A 17,812-nucleotide genomic window follows, 5' to 3' on the forward strand; every position below is an offset into this window, starting at 1 on the left:
TCCTCTTTCTCCCGTGGGGCAGCCGGTGGGTTGGAACTGCTGACGGGTGGTTAGCAGCCCAAGGCTTAACCCCCTGTGTCCCCGAGCTCCTTGTTCCCACCTAGATAAACTTTACAAGGGCAAAACCATGCTTCAGACAGATACCAAGTATGTGCCTGGGCAGTGGTTCCCAAGTATTTCCTCTCTCTAACGCAGAATAGACTCATCGCCAATAGGAATGAGTCTGACGTTGACAACGGGGTCCACTCATGCTCGATGGGCTTACAAAGGGAATGGCTGGCTCTGACAGGGGTTCTCAATGTGCTGGCTGCGTTGGCTATGGCTCACGGTGACCTTGAAGGTGTCCATACGTTTGCCAGGTTATGATCATTGGGCTGTTTGAATCCACCTGTAAGATAATTGGACAGCCCCTCTCCGAAGGCCTTCAAGAAAGGGTTGAGAAATCCAGGGTGCAGTATAGCACTGGTGAACCCCATAATTATCCTTTAGTTGTTTAATATTCCCTCCCCTTTACTATTATGGCTTTTGTTTGTTTTACCTTATTAATCATGTTAGATTTGCGTATGTTCATCTGTATATTTAAGATCATTCGGTGCACGAAAGCCAAGATAGATAACCCTTCAGAAACAGTAAGAAGAGCACTGGTTCCCTGGGGGTACAGGAAGAGGGAGTTGGGGAATAGGGGGCAGATAGCACTGACGACTGTGTAACCCCACTAAAGGACTCGAACAACAGAATTGTAGGTGAATGGATACATTGGATCGTGTAAGATATAGCACAAAAAAAACCAACCCCAAACTATTAAACTGTTATTGAAAAAAATGACAATAAGTGTTCCTGGGGTGGGGAGGGGTTAAAGGGGAGCTGATATCAAGGAGGTCAAGCAGAAAGAAAAGGCTTTGAAACTAATTGTAGTAGCAATTATATAATACTGCTTGATGTGGTTGAACTGAGGATTATCATGATATCTGATTAAAAATGAAAGAAAGGGGGGGGGGGCGAAAGAGGTCTTGTGCAGCTGATTTGCCCAGTGAAATCCGTAGTTGGGTTCCTTGCTTGTTCCTTCCATGAGCATCGATTGTGCATCGAAGTGAAATGAAGTCCTTGACAATTTCAGTGTTTTCTCCACTTATCATGATGCTGTTCTTGGGACAGTTGGGAGGATTTGGGTTCTCGTTACATTGAGTTGTAATCCATACTGAAGGTGCAGTCTCTGGTCTTCATCATTAAGTGCTGTAAGCCCTCTTACCTTTCGGCAAACAAGGTTGTGTTATCTGCATATTGCATTTGTTCATACACTTTCCTCCAATCCTGATGCCCCATTCTGTACCTAACCCAGCTTCTTAGATCATGTGCTTAGCATACAGACTGAATCAGTACAGTGAAAGGATACACCCCTGATAGCAGTTGTGAAGAGATTTGAAAGAACAGATTTGTCGTTGTTTGGAGGTGAGTTTGCACATCCAAAGGACAGAAAGACAATCAATGCAATGGGCCAGTGCAAGAGGGGACTCAGAGCAGTAGGGAAGACGAGTAGGAGAACCGGGCCCAGATCGTGCACTGCCAAGTTGTGCGCTGAGAGCATCGGAGCCAAGCCGGACTGGTCAGGATGAGCACGGACGTGCAGCTCGCCGTCTTCGCCAACATGCTGGGCGTGTCGCTCTTCTTGCTTGTCGTTCTCTATCACTACGTGGCCGTCAACAATCCCGAGAAGCAGGACTGAGTGGCGCTTTCTCAGCCCCAGGGTTCCAGGACCTAGTCTGAGGCAAGATGGAGGGGTCAGGGCCCGCCCTCACCCTTCACTTCATCCCTTCTACCCCTCGCAACATACACAGCAACTACACCTGGAGCTTTCCCAACAACTTTTATTTCCTCAAAGTCTTCCTTAACCCCATGGAACAAGAAGCTGCCACTGAACAGGACCCACTATAGGGGCTGCTGGCTTTTCTACCCCCAATATAAAAACATAGATACATATTTTTGTGGTTCCACACCCCAAAAAAAAAGAGTAGGAGAAGTTTGAGTTTTTGTTTTTTCTGGAAGAGATGGGAAACTACTGGAAGTTCTATGTCAACATAACTTTCCATTCTGGAAAAATTGTTGTGGGTGCCCTGCGGGGGATAAACTAGTAGGACAAACCTGGAAGCAGTAACACCTGGAAGTAGTGGGCCATTGTTTGCCATCCATCTGGACAGTGATGGTGATTTGGATCATGAGGGAGGATGATAAAAAACAGTTGAACTTGAGCTTTATTATGGTTAGAGATGATTAACTGGTGTTCTAAGAGATTCTGTTCAGAAGAAGAATGGAAGTAAGCGTTTTAGGCTCTTGTCCTAAACCACTGGGCTGTGGCATAATGATAGGAAACAGGATGGGCTGAAAGAGACTAGGAGGAGAAGAGGTGAACTCAGGAGAGAGAGAGCAGTTTGAGGCAGGAGGAGGGGAGGGTTGTGTTGTTAGGGAAGCGTGTCTGATTCTAGTGGGAGTGACTGAGTGTAAGTGAGGACATAGAGCCCCCAGGAGAGAAACCAAAAACCCAGCACACTGCTGCGAAGTCAACACTGACTCATAGAACGATGGCAATTCCAGGACTGAGGTCCTGGAGAGGCAGGAGCGCTGGCTTCAGGGGATCCCACACCACATGTGGACACACACACACACACACACACACACACACACACACACACACACTTGACACATAAGATTGTTAGCTCCCTGAGGGTGGGCCTTTGCCTGCCTGCCTTGGAAAAGCCAGTGGGCCCAACAGAGTAGCATGTGCTCAGTGAATATGTGTTACCAGGAACAAGGAATGAAGGGCTCTCTGGTCTTAGTGAAGGCCTTTTCAGGGATAGTCCGTATTCTCCTGGGCCCTTACTTCCCTGTGGACGCAGTAGAAGCATTTGGGGAAAGAGGGAAAACCTGGGTGTGTCAAGGTCACAGGGGTTCCCACCTTTGTTCCAGGACTCAATACCATGTCCTCTGACCATCTGCTCTGTAAGGCTTCCAGTCCCTCGATTGTTAAACACAAAAGTTAATATAGAGTCTCTGAGGGTCTCCCAGCTCTGTGTTCCAAATCTGACCACCGTACAAAACCGTGTACTTCTTGAGGCACACAAGGGAGCAACAGGACGCTGCTGGTAACAATAGCTAATATTTCCTGAGTTCACATCGTGGGTTCGCCTCACAGTAACTGTCCATGCAACAGACCAGGAACCAAGCACAGAGTGAGGTGGGCTTTGGGAAGGTTCATGCTGAGTTAGTTTTGTAGGCTGATCTCGAACCTTGTCTCGAAAGCAGACTGCCCTGTCCACATCAGTCTGGCAGCTTGTCCTCTTCCAGAACCTTCTCTCAGGGTCCAGCTCCAACCCTGCTGCTGAGCCACGTAGGTCTTCGGATGTCTCGTGTGTTCTGGTGCAAGACCACCTATGTCAGTGGGCATTTGGGAAGCATCAGTACTGGCAGCCATGCTAGCATGTCCCTTTAAAATCATTTTACTGGGGGCTGGTACAACTCATCACAACCCATACACCCGCTAGTAATGTCCTTGGCTCACAGGCTCAGGCCAGCTACGTCCTGGTGTCTGCTTACTCAAATCGGCCCCCAAATCCCCGCCTTGAACCAAACAGGAGGATGATTATTTTGTTCTTGTCCCATCTCACTCACTCCTTCTCTGGAGACCTCCTGGCACGATCCTGGTTAAGTTACCTCCATCCACGGGCCCTGTGTCTCAGGGGAAGCTGGCCATTCTTCAGTTGAAGAAAAAAAGAGACAATGGGACCTGGGTGAAGGATTGTGTAAACTGCCGCCACACTAGGATTCTAAGCTCTAGCTATCAGTTGGCCAAGCCTCTAATCATCCAGCACATTCATCTGCAGTGTCCCCAGCAAGCAGCCCCTGGCCGTGGACCTTTCCCCCTTAGTGTACTGTACACAGCACTTCACAGCACAGCCCGTTGCTTTGTTCTAGAGCTCTGCTATTTAGAACTTTCTGATGGGTCCTCCCTTCTGTAGGCTCTTGTTCTCACCTCCACAGGAGGCATTTTCAGAAACTCAGTCTTCCAGGTTACCATCTCGCAGATTTTGTTCCTCTTAGATTTGGAGGCCTAGAAATGAACCCTCTGCTGCAAAGCTAAGTGTCCATTCCTTGTCCCTGACACTTCTTTCTCCTGTCTTGTCCGTCGAGGGGAATGGAGTTCTGATTAAGAGAGATTTCCCTTGTCTCATATAGCTCTTATTTCCTGAAAGTCTCTTTGGCTGATTTGTATTTAATTGAGTGATCTCTAAGCCCTGAATAGAGATATGTGTTATCATCCGCATTCCTGCATAACGCACCTCCTCCCCCGTGACTTCGTGCCATGGAGGCGTCTGCCATCCTGAGTAACTCATTCATATTCCGGCCATGATCTAGCTCCTGGGAAACTGGCAGCGCTGCTTTCGGTGCTCTGGTCTGCCGTGGAGGCGGTCAAGCTAGATATTGAGCATGTCTAATAGTTTCCATTTTTTTTTTGCCCAGGAATTCTTAATAAAGGCCATTAATCCAATGAGCCTTGGATCTTTATTATTATTACAGAAACGAAAGTGATGCCAAGGCAATCATAGCAGGGCTCAGGTTGGAGGAGGGTGAGTGTCTAGAGCCAGCAGAGACCTCTCTAGAAAGACACTGAGCTTCTCTCTGGGGAGGCGGTTTAAAGGATGGTTTGGGTGGGGGCAACGGAACTGATGTAGTCGTTATGAATTGGGCTGCTAATCTTGTGATCAGTAGTTCGATTCCATCAATTGTCCCTTGGGAGAAAGATGAGACTTTCTACTCCCACAAAGAGTTACAATCTCAGAAACCCAAAGAAGCTGTCCTCCCTGTCCTGTAAGGTTGCTGTGAGTCAGAATCAACTCAATGGCAGTGTGTTTTTTGGGGGGGACTCCCTCTGAGCAAAGATGCAGTGACTACCCCAGGGGTCATGCACACCCTACTCTGAGGATCTAGGAGATGTGCCCCGAGAACTGGTACCTGAAAGTTGTGAAACAGGGGGCCAGCTTTGGACAGAAAGGTACACTTACCCTGATCACGTTGTACCCTGCCTGATGGCCTTGAGGGAGCACTTGACTGTAGGACACCTTGCCTGAGATCCAGGTGCTGCTGCTGCTGCTGCTGGATGTCTGACTGTTGTGTGGAGGGTGCCTGTGAGTTCACCCCTCAGGCCCCACCAGCCAACGAGTGTTTGGGAGGCTGAGCCTAGTGGTTACTCGGCCACATTTGTGTGATATTGACACCTTGGTGGGTGGCTTTCCTCAAAGAGAGGAACCGCTGTCCTAGTAAAGCCTCCCTCTTTAAGGATGAAGGCTATCGGTATCTATGTTTTCCTCGGGCACAAAATGGGACTGACTACTGAAGAGCCCCTCCACCCACACCCTACACCCCCAAATGGCAGGAACTGGCTGTAAGCGCATATTAAGAGCCCTGGATTCCAAGGAGATGAATCCACAGTCTTTTCTGACAAATAACTCTGCTGCTCCTGGGCGGATGGAGGCTTGTGAGCTGCCTGAGCCTCAATAAGACAGAGGATAGACATGATGCTCAGACAGCCGGCAGGAAAGGCAGGGAGCCATAGTGAAGAAAGCAGCTTGGCTGGAGCTGCATTGGAAGAGTAGAAGGGAAGGGGCAGGAATAGTCCATTCTAGCTACCAGTCTCCTGAGGCCTGTGCCCTTGCCAAGGTTCTCTGTGAATGTCACTTTAAGAAAAGGAATGTGTGAGAGAGGTCAGGGAGGCAGCCGGGGTGGGGAGGGCCGATTTTCCTCTCCTACCTGGGGAAAGCAATCGAGTGAGCCAACTGATGATCTAGATCAGGGGCCCTCAAACTTTTTAAACAGGGGGCCTTTTTAAACACTGTCCATCAGACCTGTTGGAGGGCTGGACTATAGTTTTTAAAAAAAACTGAACAAATTCCTATGCACACTGCACATATCTTAATTTGAAGGGAGAAAAAAACAAAGCGGGGCAAAAACACCCGGCGGGCCGAATAAATGTCCTCGGCGGGCCGCATGTGGCCTGCAGGTCATAGTTTGAGGACGCCTGATTCTAGACGATGTTTATAGACCAGTGACTAAAGGGGCTTTTGGGTATTGTTCTCCAAGATGCTTGTGGCCAACCTGTAGGCAGGACTGAACAGACCGAGTGTAGTTTCAGAGCAGAAACAGCACTATCTTCGTGTGGGTGATGGAGAGGAGCGATTTGGGCACGCTGCCAGGGTTGTGGAGTGAGCGGTTCTTGCTTTCTCATTCAGGTATTGCTTTAATTTAAAAAGTGACTTGTGCATATGGTAAAATACAAGTACTTCTGGCCATGTAAGATCGAGTACCTCTATTTGGTCAACTCTAATCCTACTTGGCCCAGAGCAGCTACTGATAACACTTTATTGTGTATCTGTTCAGAAATTTTCACAGCGGATTCAAGCATATATTTTACCCAAGTAGTATCCTGTATTGTTCTGTAAAGCTTGCTTTTCCCCTTAATAATATGTGTTAGAGTGCCTTCTCTCTCGTTATAGGCACCTATAAACCTTTCTCATTCTTGTTAATGGTTGCATAGCTAAAAAATCACAGATTCTTCGTGTTGGAAAGAACCTTCGAATCAGTGTGATCTAATTGGCTCATTTTCTAGAACCTGGAGAGCAGAGAGGTCTTGCCAGAGGGCATAGTGAGTTAGTGAAAGGCCAGGATTCCTTGGAGAACTCTTTAGAGGGAAGTGCTTCAGGAGTGGCCTGGTATTGGGGGGATGAGAGATATAAATAGCCATTACTGGCCAGCTTCATCAGTATCATCAGCTACATTCACCCTTCTAAGCGGTTTTCAGCTGGGAAAGGGCAGGAGGAGAAAGCTGTGGGGGAAAGGAGTGGGGATTGGAAAGAGGAAATGATATCCCTTGTGTATGTGGTGAAGTTGAGTTCACAAGAGGTTTGAGTGGAAATGTCATTTGAGCCAGTAGAAATGAGTGTTTAAGTACTGGTTACAGACTCCCTGCCTTAGCCGACAGAACAAACTGTCTGCCATGTGGAGAGCAAGCATTTGGATAGAACAAGATTTGGGGTGCATTATTCTATAATTCTTATTAGGCACTGCAGTCTATCTTGTTGGGGGTGTGGTGGGGGGAGAGAGATGTTGCTGTGATTGGCTACCAACTTATTTCTTTGCTGTATTTGCCTCCCCAGTTCCCAACTACTGCATACAGCACTCTACCACATGGCATAGGTCTGTCTGTAGGAGAGAGGAATGAACGTCTTGTAAAGGGATTTAATTAAGGTCACACCTGCATATGGTAGCACAATTGCCCACACTAAAGACATGTCAAAAGATGGGACCTCTTGCTTCTGAGGTGCATAGGAATAGATATTCCTATGGAATAAGCGCACAGGCTTCCAAGATGCAAGTGAGAGTCACAATGGCCCTTCAGCTGCCCCCCAAATCTGTTGCTCTGACTGATTCTGACTCATAACGACCCTGCAGGACAACTGGTACTGCCGCACAGGGTTTCCAAGGCAGTAATCTGCATATAAAGACGGTTGCGTCTTTCTCCTGCAGAGCCGTTGGTGGGGTGGAACTACTGTCTTTCAGTTAGCACCTTAACTGCTGTGCCACCCGGCCTCCCTGGGTTGGCCCTTAAAGACGATCTTACTCCAGCCGGCATCTGCGTGCTTCCAGAGATGCCCATTTATTTGATAGGGCACACGATATGAAAATATATGCGGAACATCAGTTTTACATGGAGGTTTGGGGGGGGGGAATGCTATTTCTATACTAAAGCAAACACTGACATTATGCAATAATTTGGAAAATTCAAGTTTCTTTTTCAGGTAAAACAGGCAATTTCAAAGCAATTTATCCTTCCTTGCCAGAGGCAACTTGAGGCTTTATTCGCCAGACCCTGGAGGGTATGAGTCCTTTCCCCTCTACAGTGTGGGACTTAGGAGAGACTTGTTTTATTTGGGTTGGGTTTTCTCCAGAAAACAGGCCTTTATCTTAAAGACGCACTTTTAAGGACTAAAAGCAGGAAGCTGGCAGGGTTCTAAGCAGTTCTGGGCTCTGCTTTCCTCTGGGCTAGGCTTTCCTTGCTGCCTACTACCTCGATTCTCCGTTCCTTGCTCTGTTTTCTCTGGCCAACCAGAACGTCTTTCACATGTCTTTAGTTTCTTTTAGCCCTCAGCCCCTCGGATGACTTCCTTTTGTGGTGCCTAGATTGCCCACAGGCCACTGGCCTCTCTGCTTATCCCCAGGGAGAAATCAGATTGGCTCAGCTATTTTTTCACATCAGGTCATTGCTCACCGCCCAGACGAAGGACTGGCTGCCTTTGGTTCTATCAGCCAGAGTCAGAAGTGCAGGATTATCTCCTACGAATCGTGTTCCTTTACTTAAACCTTCGCTCTGAGGAGCGGGACCATTGATCCTAAAAGAAGATCTTGGCCAGTGTAAAATGATTCTGATCCAGTTCGCATGTGGCGCAGAGAGGAGACTGAGGCCCCTGGAAAGGAACCAGTCAGTGTCCACCCCCACAGATCAAAACCCTAAGCCAACTCATGAGCACCCACCTCCTTCCTGGGCCCAGCTAGTAGACATAGCACTTTTTAACTCTTCAGAACTTCGGGCAGTGTAGACTCTCCCGACACAAACATACATTGCCTGCTGTTGATCCTACAGGACAAAGTAGACCTGACCCATAGGTTTCCCAGGCTGTAATCTGTACATCAGACTGCCGCATCTCTTTCTACGGTGAAGCAGCTGGTGGGTTCAAACCACTGACCTTTGGGTTTGCAGCCAAATACTTTAATCACTGCACCACCAGCCCTCTTCCATACAAACAAGTAGCTGAGAATCAGGAACAAATGGAATGGGAGGGGAGAAAGGAGTGGGACCTGTGGGGCACATGTGCTGTCGTGTGGTCAGCAGAGCAGCGGCTGCAGGCCACCCCTGCTATTCTGCAGCGGGATGAAGACCACGCTGGCCGTCTTCTCTGCAGGCGAAGTGCATCGACGCTGGCAGAGTTCCAAGAGCCATTAATCCTCTGTGTATCTCCCAGGGCTGTGACCACAGACAAGGTTCTCATCGCAAGAATGTCATGCTAGCGGAGATAACAAGTCTGAATTCCTTTTGTTCTTCTGGATGAATCAAGTGGTGAGGCTGTGGGTTAACATGCTGGAGAGAGGGTACGACTTCTTTAACTGGGACAGTATTATCAACAGAACAGATCTGCTCTTTATCTGATTGAATCTGTTCATAGCCTCGGCTCACTTTGGAACCGAAGGACTTTCTAAACACCCTCTATTCCTGGGTGGAGAAAGTGGAGAAAACTTGTGGTTTTGAAGCATCTTGCCTTTCCTAATCCCTGGCTCTGTGGCCCTGGACAACTTTCCTAATCTTTCTGAATCAGTCTTCTCATCTATAGTGAGGAGATGATATTTCTAGGCTTTCCTGCTTGGTAGGATTTAGTGAGTCCACTTCACCGCTGCCTGGAGAACGTCTGTGTGGAATGTTCTTCCTCCCCCCATGGCCCGGATAATTTATCTTAGGACACAGCTTAGGCACTTAGGCTCGGAGCCTTCTTGGAGTCCTGGTTTTCCTCCCTTGGGCGAGCCTCTGCTTCGTTGTCAAACAGGACACAGAGGACCCGCCTTCCAGGATTAGTGCAAGAGTGGCCGACAAGGCACAGCAAGCGCCTTACAAGGGGCTCCCGCCTCGGAGGTGTTCACGCGCTCTCATTCTTTATTAGAGCTTCCATAGGGTCTGTTCCTTGGGGAATAAAGACTCTCAGACCTACAGGGCCTAGGACTGCCTCCATAAACCTTTCTCACAGGGGAGCACCCTTCCAGTCTTCTGGATGACCAACACAGTTCACATTTCCCCTCATTTCCTTCAGAAGCCGTACGAGGTCTAATTGCATTTCATTTGGAATGAGTGCATGTGTCTGTGAACTGGAACCTAACAGCAATCCTTCCCCGCCCCCAACACGTTTATTGGCACATAATTTACATATCATACAATTGAGTTGTTCAGTCATATCAAGGGGAGTTGTATAATCACCACCACATCTATCTTAGACCCTGCCCCCCCCCATGGTCAAATTGCTTTTAAAATAAGTTGTGGAATCGTGATCAGTTCTAGTGCTCCCTCCCTCCTGCAGCCTTCCTTGTTGGCTCCTGAAATCCCCTTTTGCTCCCTGTCACCCAACCCCCAGCCCTGCATTCCCTAAACACGTTGGATCAGTTATTATCATTGTACATTCACCCCTCCTGTGCTTCACAGCTGGGGAACCCCACAGGAGACAATGGAAATCAAACTGCACTAAGGTGTTTAGGATAAACTCATATTAGGATTAAGACAAAAATGGAAATGATACTAAGAGGGAGAAGACCCCAACATTCAAAAACCCAGGGAAGAAATTTTTGTCATGGAGCAACTAAAAGATACTTGCACCCAGTACAAATTCAGGTCATGTCTGACGGGAGGTCAACTGGCCAAGTATCGAGTTCAATCTAGCACAATCAAGATTACAATGGCCTAGTCGTGCTTTTTGACTTTTATGTAATCGTGAGCCAGAGAGGGCCGTAATGTTAGATGTAACTCTTATCCAAATTCATAATGACAGAAAAAGCTATCTTGAAACCTAGAACTCCGACAGTGGCTGCGGTGCAAAGCCCACGGGTAGCTCTGAGCACGTGTATGTTCTGCATTAACGATGGTTCTGTGGAGCGCTAGAACTGCCACCTGCCATCAAGTGGACATGATCCGACGGAGAAAGCCAGTCCCTCCCTGACCGCCAGGATGCTCCCACTCCTTTGCAGAGGCCCGCCCTCACAAGTAGCCACTTAGAAGGCAGAGAGAATGACTATTCTTTAAGACTTTGAAATAGCATCTCATCGTTTCTGCCAAGATTTGGGTGATGTCTAGACCATTAGGGTATCCACTGTAGGATGGTTACGTGCTTGAAGAGGACAACTTGAAGTTGGTAGTCAGCCGTCGTTTCTTGGCCTTGTGTCTCTTAGGCATACCAGCTCAGACTAATGTAGCTCATATTTGCACCTGAAAAGAATGTCTGTCTGGGGGACAATCTCTGCCTTGGTCATGAGAGCTTGTCCCTTACTCTAACCCAGGAAGGCATGATACAGTAGAGCTGGGATACACCCTCTTAATCTCAGGCCCAAGGAAGCTGCTTTTGCACCTTCGCCCAAGCTTTTAGCAGTATTTTACTCTTTTGCAATAGTTAGTTGTTCATTATAGAACATTTATGGGAAGAGGTCACATCAATGAGGACTCAACTTTGCATGTAAAAGAAAACACAATCCTAAATGCTTAGTGGTATCAAAAGAGAGTCTAATTGGCCTACACAACCACAAATGCCAGGGACCTGGCTTTAAACACATCTTGATTCAGGAATTCAACAATATCTTGAGAGCCCTTCTTTCTACGGTGCTTCATCAGGATAGGCTCCATTCTGAGGCTCCACAGGGTGGCCCTTGGCAGTTTAACGTTCATAATATCACAGTAACCCAGAAGCATGAGCGCGCTTTCCCATCAGAGGAAATCAAAGTCCATAATGGAATTGCATGATGCTAAGGGCTCAGAATGAAATCACAGCCCTGTGACAAAGACCTTCAAGGCTGGCTGGCTCAGTCTTGGTTTCTGGCCATATTACCTAAAGTTCTTGGACTGAAGAAGAGAGACTGGGTCCCCAGAGGTAATGAGGGTGCAATTACTAGGAGGAATAGAAACAGAGGCAAAAGCAACCGCTGCCACTATACTAGTTGACCACAGGATGGAGGAGTTTGGCTTTTTTCCTTAACCAGGATGTTAGCTTCACATTGCGACATCTGTGATGTAGTGGCTCATCTGCAATGACTCCTACTCAGTATTCAGGGGGAGGGAAAGGCCAATGTATTTTCTCCCCTGGTGTATTCTCAAACTTGTTGATGGATGCAATTATGTAGTTTAAGAAAAGATTTTCGCTCTCATGCCAGCATAGATCACAGAGATAGAGGCTGGCAGGACCGAACGACGATGGACCACTGAACCCAGCCTGCCAATCGCTGGTAAAACATGAAGGGTCTGAGCAGCTCTTGGCCTACTGGCAGCTTTCTCTCTCAGAAGTCTGAAGAGAAATGAGAGAAACTGTCACTGAAGAGTTCATTCTGAGCCAAAAAGGATCGGAAGCCCTGGATCACTCTGGCCACAGTGCCTGTGCCTCATTAGAGGCTCGGGATAGCTCTGGGAGGAGAGGCAAGATGCGAAGACACCCACTCTCCTTGTAATAGAGATTCAGAAAAGAAGGGAGAAGGAAGAGCCGTCTGAGGACTGCAGATAACCACCCAATCCTAATATCCTAGTTTTAAAAGGGGAGCAGAGAGTGCATACGGTCTGCCTAAGAAGCTTGCTGGCCTCTCCTGGCAAATTTTTCAGTAGGTAACTGCAATAATGGCCTGGGAATGCTGCGCTGACCCTGGGGGCGGGGCGCTCAGAGGGATCACCGCCGTCACCTGTCTTCATTCACCAGATAGTCCCGAGCACCTGTGATGAGCACAGCATTTCTGTCTTCTGTTAGAACCTAGTTCAAGAGCAGGAGAAAGCACGGCGATGGCCTCTGCCCCGTCTCGTGCATCCACTTCTTTAGTAGCCTCCTCGGTGCCTTGAGCCCCAGGGACTGGCAGTGTTGTACTTCATGCATGCCACCTGGCAGTGGAAAGCCCTCCGCAGTTTCCCACCACATTTAAAATAAAATCCATATTCTTCATCATGGCTGATAAGGCCCGGAAGGTTGTGTTCCCCTCCTGACCCCTCCTGCCATTCTCTCCCTCACTTACCTTCTTCCTGGTCCTCGAGCACAGGCCTCATGTAAGACCTTTGTGCTTGCTATTCCTCGGGAACCCACTTTCCCAGATCGTTCTCTTTCACGGGCCATTTAAATCTCCCCTCCCCTCCCTTCCCTCGCCACCATATATTACCCTGCTTTATTTTCTTAATGGCACATAGCAATGATCTTAATTTTTCTTGCCTCACTCCACATGGGCCATGTGCTCCTCAGGGGCACCTTGCTGGCTCAGGGAGTCGGAGAAGCCCTCAGGAGAGTGCAGGAGTGTGTGTGCATGCCATCAATGGTGGACATCAAGGTGCTATCACCAGGGTACCCCTGGCCTGCAGTGAGACACGGGAAGGTCTCTCTAGTAACCTGCTCCTTTCCCCCCTCTTTTTCATAGCCTGTTATGTTCTTTTTATAATATTTTATTTTTGCTGAGAATATACACAGCAAAATCAGACCAGTTCAATCATTTCTATATGTATGAGGGAGCTTCAAAACATCATAGGAAATTGGAATGAAAAGATAATGGATTTTTTTCCCCTGAACTCTTTGAAGTCGCCTTATCTAATCCAGTGGTATGGATTATGTTCTTAAAGTTGTACAGCCCTTTTTCAACGCCCCTTTTCAAATCATTCTACCTCTATTAATGTCAGTTCATTGCCCCTAAAATTTTTTATCTAACGTCTTGTGGTACTGTTGTCGATTTGACCATGTGAGGATCATTCTCTAAAAGAACACAATGCTCAAGCTAGACATTCTTTTCTAGCTAACTTATTGCTTGGTTTCAAGAGGACTCCAGGGCGTTAAGGTGTAAAGATTTCCTTAGGGTAAAAATGTTTGGGGGCAGGTGACAAGGATCATCCACTTTCAGTGGTTCCATAAAGATTGGATTCTATGAGAATTTGAAATTCTGTTCTGTATTTCATTCTTTTTGATCTGGATTCTTCTATAGACTCTCTGATCAAAATATTCAGTAAGAGTAGTGGGGACCATCTGATTCCGGTCTCAATGCTAAGGCAGCAATTGTGCATGGAAGTAGTTAGGCACGCCTTCTAGTTCCTTATTCAGTTTCCTATTCTTCCTTCTTCGCTGTTACTCCAAAGAGAGACCAACTGTTGCACTTTGAATGTTTGTGTTTGCAAACTCTTAGGACTCCAGACACTAGGCAGCAAGCTAAGAGAGAGCGGGAAACATGGCAAACAGTATTAGGTCAGCTGACTGCACCGTTCTCTGAATATTGTGTTCCTTTTTATGGTGTTCCTACTGTTTCTTGCTCGGCTCTTTTCTTCTCTGGTCTTTCCTGTGATCTCCAGGTAAGATTCCCACTCCTGATCTCCTTAGCCATCTTCAGACAACTTCCTTGGCAGAGGAAAGGAAGTACTACTTTCTCAGAGACTCTTCCAGGAAGGGCAGCCTAAGTGTGGTGGGCCATTTTCCGAAAATGGCCAGCACAGGTGGTAAAACTAATGCCGTGGACCTACCAGCACGGAGCAGCGTGCTCTGATGGGAATCTACAAGGAAATGATACTGGAATTGAATTGTGTGAACTAGAGTAAAGTCTGTGGAGAGCTGCTTCTGAAAGAATGCACCTGAGGGAATTCCTGAGGGAATACCCCTTCTTCACAGAGGTGCTGCTTCCCGATAGGCTGCGGGCCGGCACTGGACAAGGTAGGAATGTGCGTGCCGGTTGGGAATGGTCTCAGTTTCTATAAGTTCTGCGGAGTTGCGTAGCTGCAGACAGACTCAGGAGACTCGAGAGCAGGTTCAGCGAGCCTGCCAAGATGCCCAGGCTTTGCTCGAGAAGGTGATGGTGAGCTATGGGAAGTGTTTTGGCAGAAGGGCAGCAAGATTAAAGTTGGGCATGTGCTCGCTAACAAAGATACAAGGCTATCCTGATTGTCTTGAGAGCAGACAGAGGATCTTGAATGAAGTATCTGAGAAAGGAAGACAGAGTTGAAAAGAAGGGACTTTCCATGTTTCTAACAGAGAACACCAGACGGTGGTCATTCTCAAGGTAAGGAGGACGTGAAGAAATGACAGTCTAAACGATGATTGGAGTTACTGAGCTAACAGAAAATAAGCAAGATCGGGCACTGAATGCGGCGGCATGCATGCCGAGGAGCCTCTAGGCATTTGGGGCCACACGCAGTTGAATCTCCCAGACGTTCCTTACTAGAACCATGGCTTGACAAAACCAGCACTCAGTTTTCAATGGACACTTTAAGACTCTCAGACGAACACTTCCAGTTTAGATATTTAAAATTGTGAACTATAACAGTAGCGGTCTGAAGTAGCTTAGACTCCTATTCTGTGTTTAGTGGGGCTGAGGACAAGGTTTTAGGTCAGGTGGCTAAAAGTTCAGATAATCAGGTTTGGGTTTTTTTTTAATTCATTTTATTGGGGGGTATTACAGATATTATCACAATCGATAAATCAATTATGTCAAGCAAACATACGTATGTTGCCATCGTCATTTTAAACCCATCATCTTTCTACGCGAGCCCTTATTATCCACCCCTCTTCCCCCTCCCTCACCCTCATGCACCCTTGATACATTACATATATCGATTTCATGTCTTATACCATCTGCTGTATCCCTTCACCCATGCTTCTGTTATTCATCCTGCTGGGGAAGTGGGGTTATACATCCATCACTGCTATCAGCCCCCCCTCCTCCTCTTCCCTTTCCCTCATAGTACCATTTTCCCCTTACTGTTTCTGAGGGGTTTCTCTGTCCTGGCTTCTGTGTGTCAAAAGCTCTTATTTGTACCTATGTACCTACTCTGATTTAGCTGGATTTGTAAGGTAAAACTGGGATTATGATAATGGGGGGGATCGGGATGTTTTATAATAAGCCTTACTTACCCTATTGGATAGATACTAAGAAACAGGTCCTAGAAAAGGCCGGCGGCATGATCACAGCCTAGGAGACCCTCAGGGACAGTTCTCCTCTAGCTGGTAGAATCACCAATCGTTCCAGTCTACTCTGCAGTTGTAGGTTTGGGATCTGCAACCTGGTCTGTATGTTGGGTGTGAGAAATAGAGAAGGCCAACAAAAGTTTGGCCCAACAAGGGAAACTCCCAGAAGAAGCAGGCTTGGTGGGAATTGAAGGGCAAGTTTCATGAAGGAGGAGGAACATTCAGGACAAGTAAAAGCTCTCAAACCCCAGAGCAGTGGTTCTCTACCCTCCTAATGCTGCGACCCTTTCATATAGTTCCTCATGATGTGGTGACCCCCAACCTTAAAATTATTTTCTTTGCTAGTTCAAAAAAAAAAGAGAGAAACAGGTCCACATCAGCTCAAAGGAGTTTTCATTCTTAACTGGTTCATATTTTTATTAATTATTTAGGCAATGTTAGAAGCATTATGGCTGTACTTCTTCCAAGACAGATTTGTTTGTCCTTTTAGCTGTCCATGGTACTTTCAATGGACAATTTGTATGCACTGATTCTTCTTCGCTCTTCCTTATTATTCATTGTCCAAATTTCACATGCATGTGACGTCCACCTTTCCTGATTTTTTAACCATGCAGTATTCCCTTGTTCTATTCCCACACCTGCCTCTTGGCCCATGTACAGGTTCCACATGACCACAACGAAGTTCAAGTATACATCCCACTCTCATGGCAGGAGTGAAAGGTTCTGATGACATAACTCAATGTAGGCCACAAGAAGAGCAGCTCGGGGTCTTTGGAGAAAGGTGATTCTTTAGATCTTAGAGCACGCTTCGTTTCTTTTGTTCATTCATTCATCCTCCCTGTTAGTACAGTCCTAATATACTTCCATAGCCCCCAGGAGCCAGGCTCTGTTTTCCTGTTGCAGATGAACAAGAAAGCACCTAGAGCCCCAGAAGCTGCTGGCAGCCAGCCCCTAGCTGTATGGAGAGCCAAGCTGAGGAGGAAACAGAGTAAAGAAGATAGAGTGGGAGTCTTAGCTAATGCATTGCTGGGCTTAGGATTTCTATATCCAGTAATTTTCTCTCTAATTGTTCAGACCACCTTCGGTCAAATTTTCTATTACTCGCAACCAACAGTGTGTGCACTGTCACAGTGATGAATCTTTCTCCGAAGAGCTCACCAGATCCCATCAAATTTGCCATTGAAATGTAGCAGGAACAAATGTTGGGCTTTTTTACTCTGTTCCAGGAACTTTACTGTATGAGTGTTCGTAGCGACATGAAGGAGGCTTTTACCACGGGTTTGACTTGGCATTAAGCTCAATGTGATATGGAGCCAGAGGTAGACCCGATTTTAATTCCAGCTTTCTACCTCTGTGAACTTGGCAAGTCAGTCACTTGACCTTTCGCCATTTATAAACTAGACACAGCAGCTCCCTTTCAAAGACTGAAAGAATCAAGTGAGATCCTGGGTGCCACTGACCCAGCCGAGGGCTTGTGGGTGCTGAAGAGACAACCAGTGGTGGGAGCGTGGGAGTTATGCATGTATACTTTCAGATGCGAAACCCCAAACCAAAAGTCTAACTCGCCCGACCAATAAGGAACCATGTGCGCACCTGTAGGGGCGGCCTTTGTTGTGGACTTCATCCCCAAACTCTGCCTCTGTTCTGTGTGATCCTCTTGGTTTTGCAAGAGACACCTTCTGTGTCGCGCAAGTTCCCATCACTCTCCAGTCCTGGGGCCAAGCCATGGGAGTTCACGAGGTTGGCTTGACCTCAGTCACATACTGCATACAGACCTAGCTAGCTTATTTTTCTAGAATTAGACGGATTCCACAGCAAGTGATTTGAGAGAAAGAAACGGAACTGATACTACAGCAGCCAACAACCATCTCAAATGAAATTTCCCCCAAAGCTTATGTATTTAGCTTTGGCCATACGGGGATAATCTATATGAGAGAGAAGCTTCCTAGTTAGACTGTGGGTTACAATGACGTGTACTCCCTTCTGCAACCTAGACCAGCTGACGTGCTTCCAAAGGAGTGACACTAGGATTGGGGGGGGAAGTTTGAAGCCGTGTC

General features: G+C 47.2%; 2 protein-coding genes across 2 annotated transcripts in view; both read left to right on the forward strand.

Moving 5' to 3' along the window:
- Positions 1-17,812, forward strand: part of CHCHD6 (coiled-coil-helix-coiled-coil-helix domain containing 6) — a 375,967-nt gene that overhangs the window by 269,248 nt on the left and 88,907 nt on the right. The window lies entirely within an intron of this gene.
- Positions 1,610-1,723, forward strand: LOC142449028 (dolichyl-diphosphooligosaccharide--protein glycosyltransferase subunit 4-like). Its single transcript, XM_075550796.1, has one exon. It carries the CDS (start codon positions 1,610-1,612, stop codon positions 1,721-1,723), a length of 114 nt encoding a protein of 37 aa, XP_075406911.1.

Source organism: Tenrec ecaudatus, chromosome 5 (assembly GCF_050624435.1).
Source record: "Tenrec ecaudatus isolate mTenEca1 chromosome 5, mTenEca1.hap1, whole genome shotgun sequence".
NCBI classification, from domain to species: domain Eukaryota; kingdom Metazoa; phylum Chordata; class Mammalia; order Afrosoricida; family Tenrecidae; genus Tenrec; species Tenrec ecaudatus.

Coding starts and splice junctions, on each gene's coding strand:
- LOC142449028 (XM_075550796.1), top strand. CDS start 1,610: ATGAGCACGGACGTGCAGCTCGCCGTCTTCGCCAACATGCTGGGCGTG.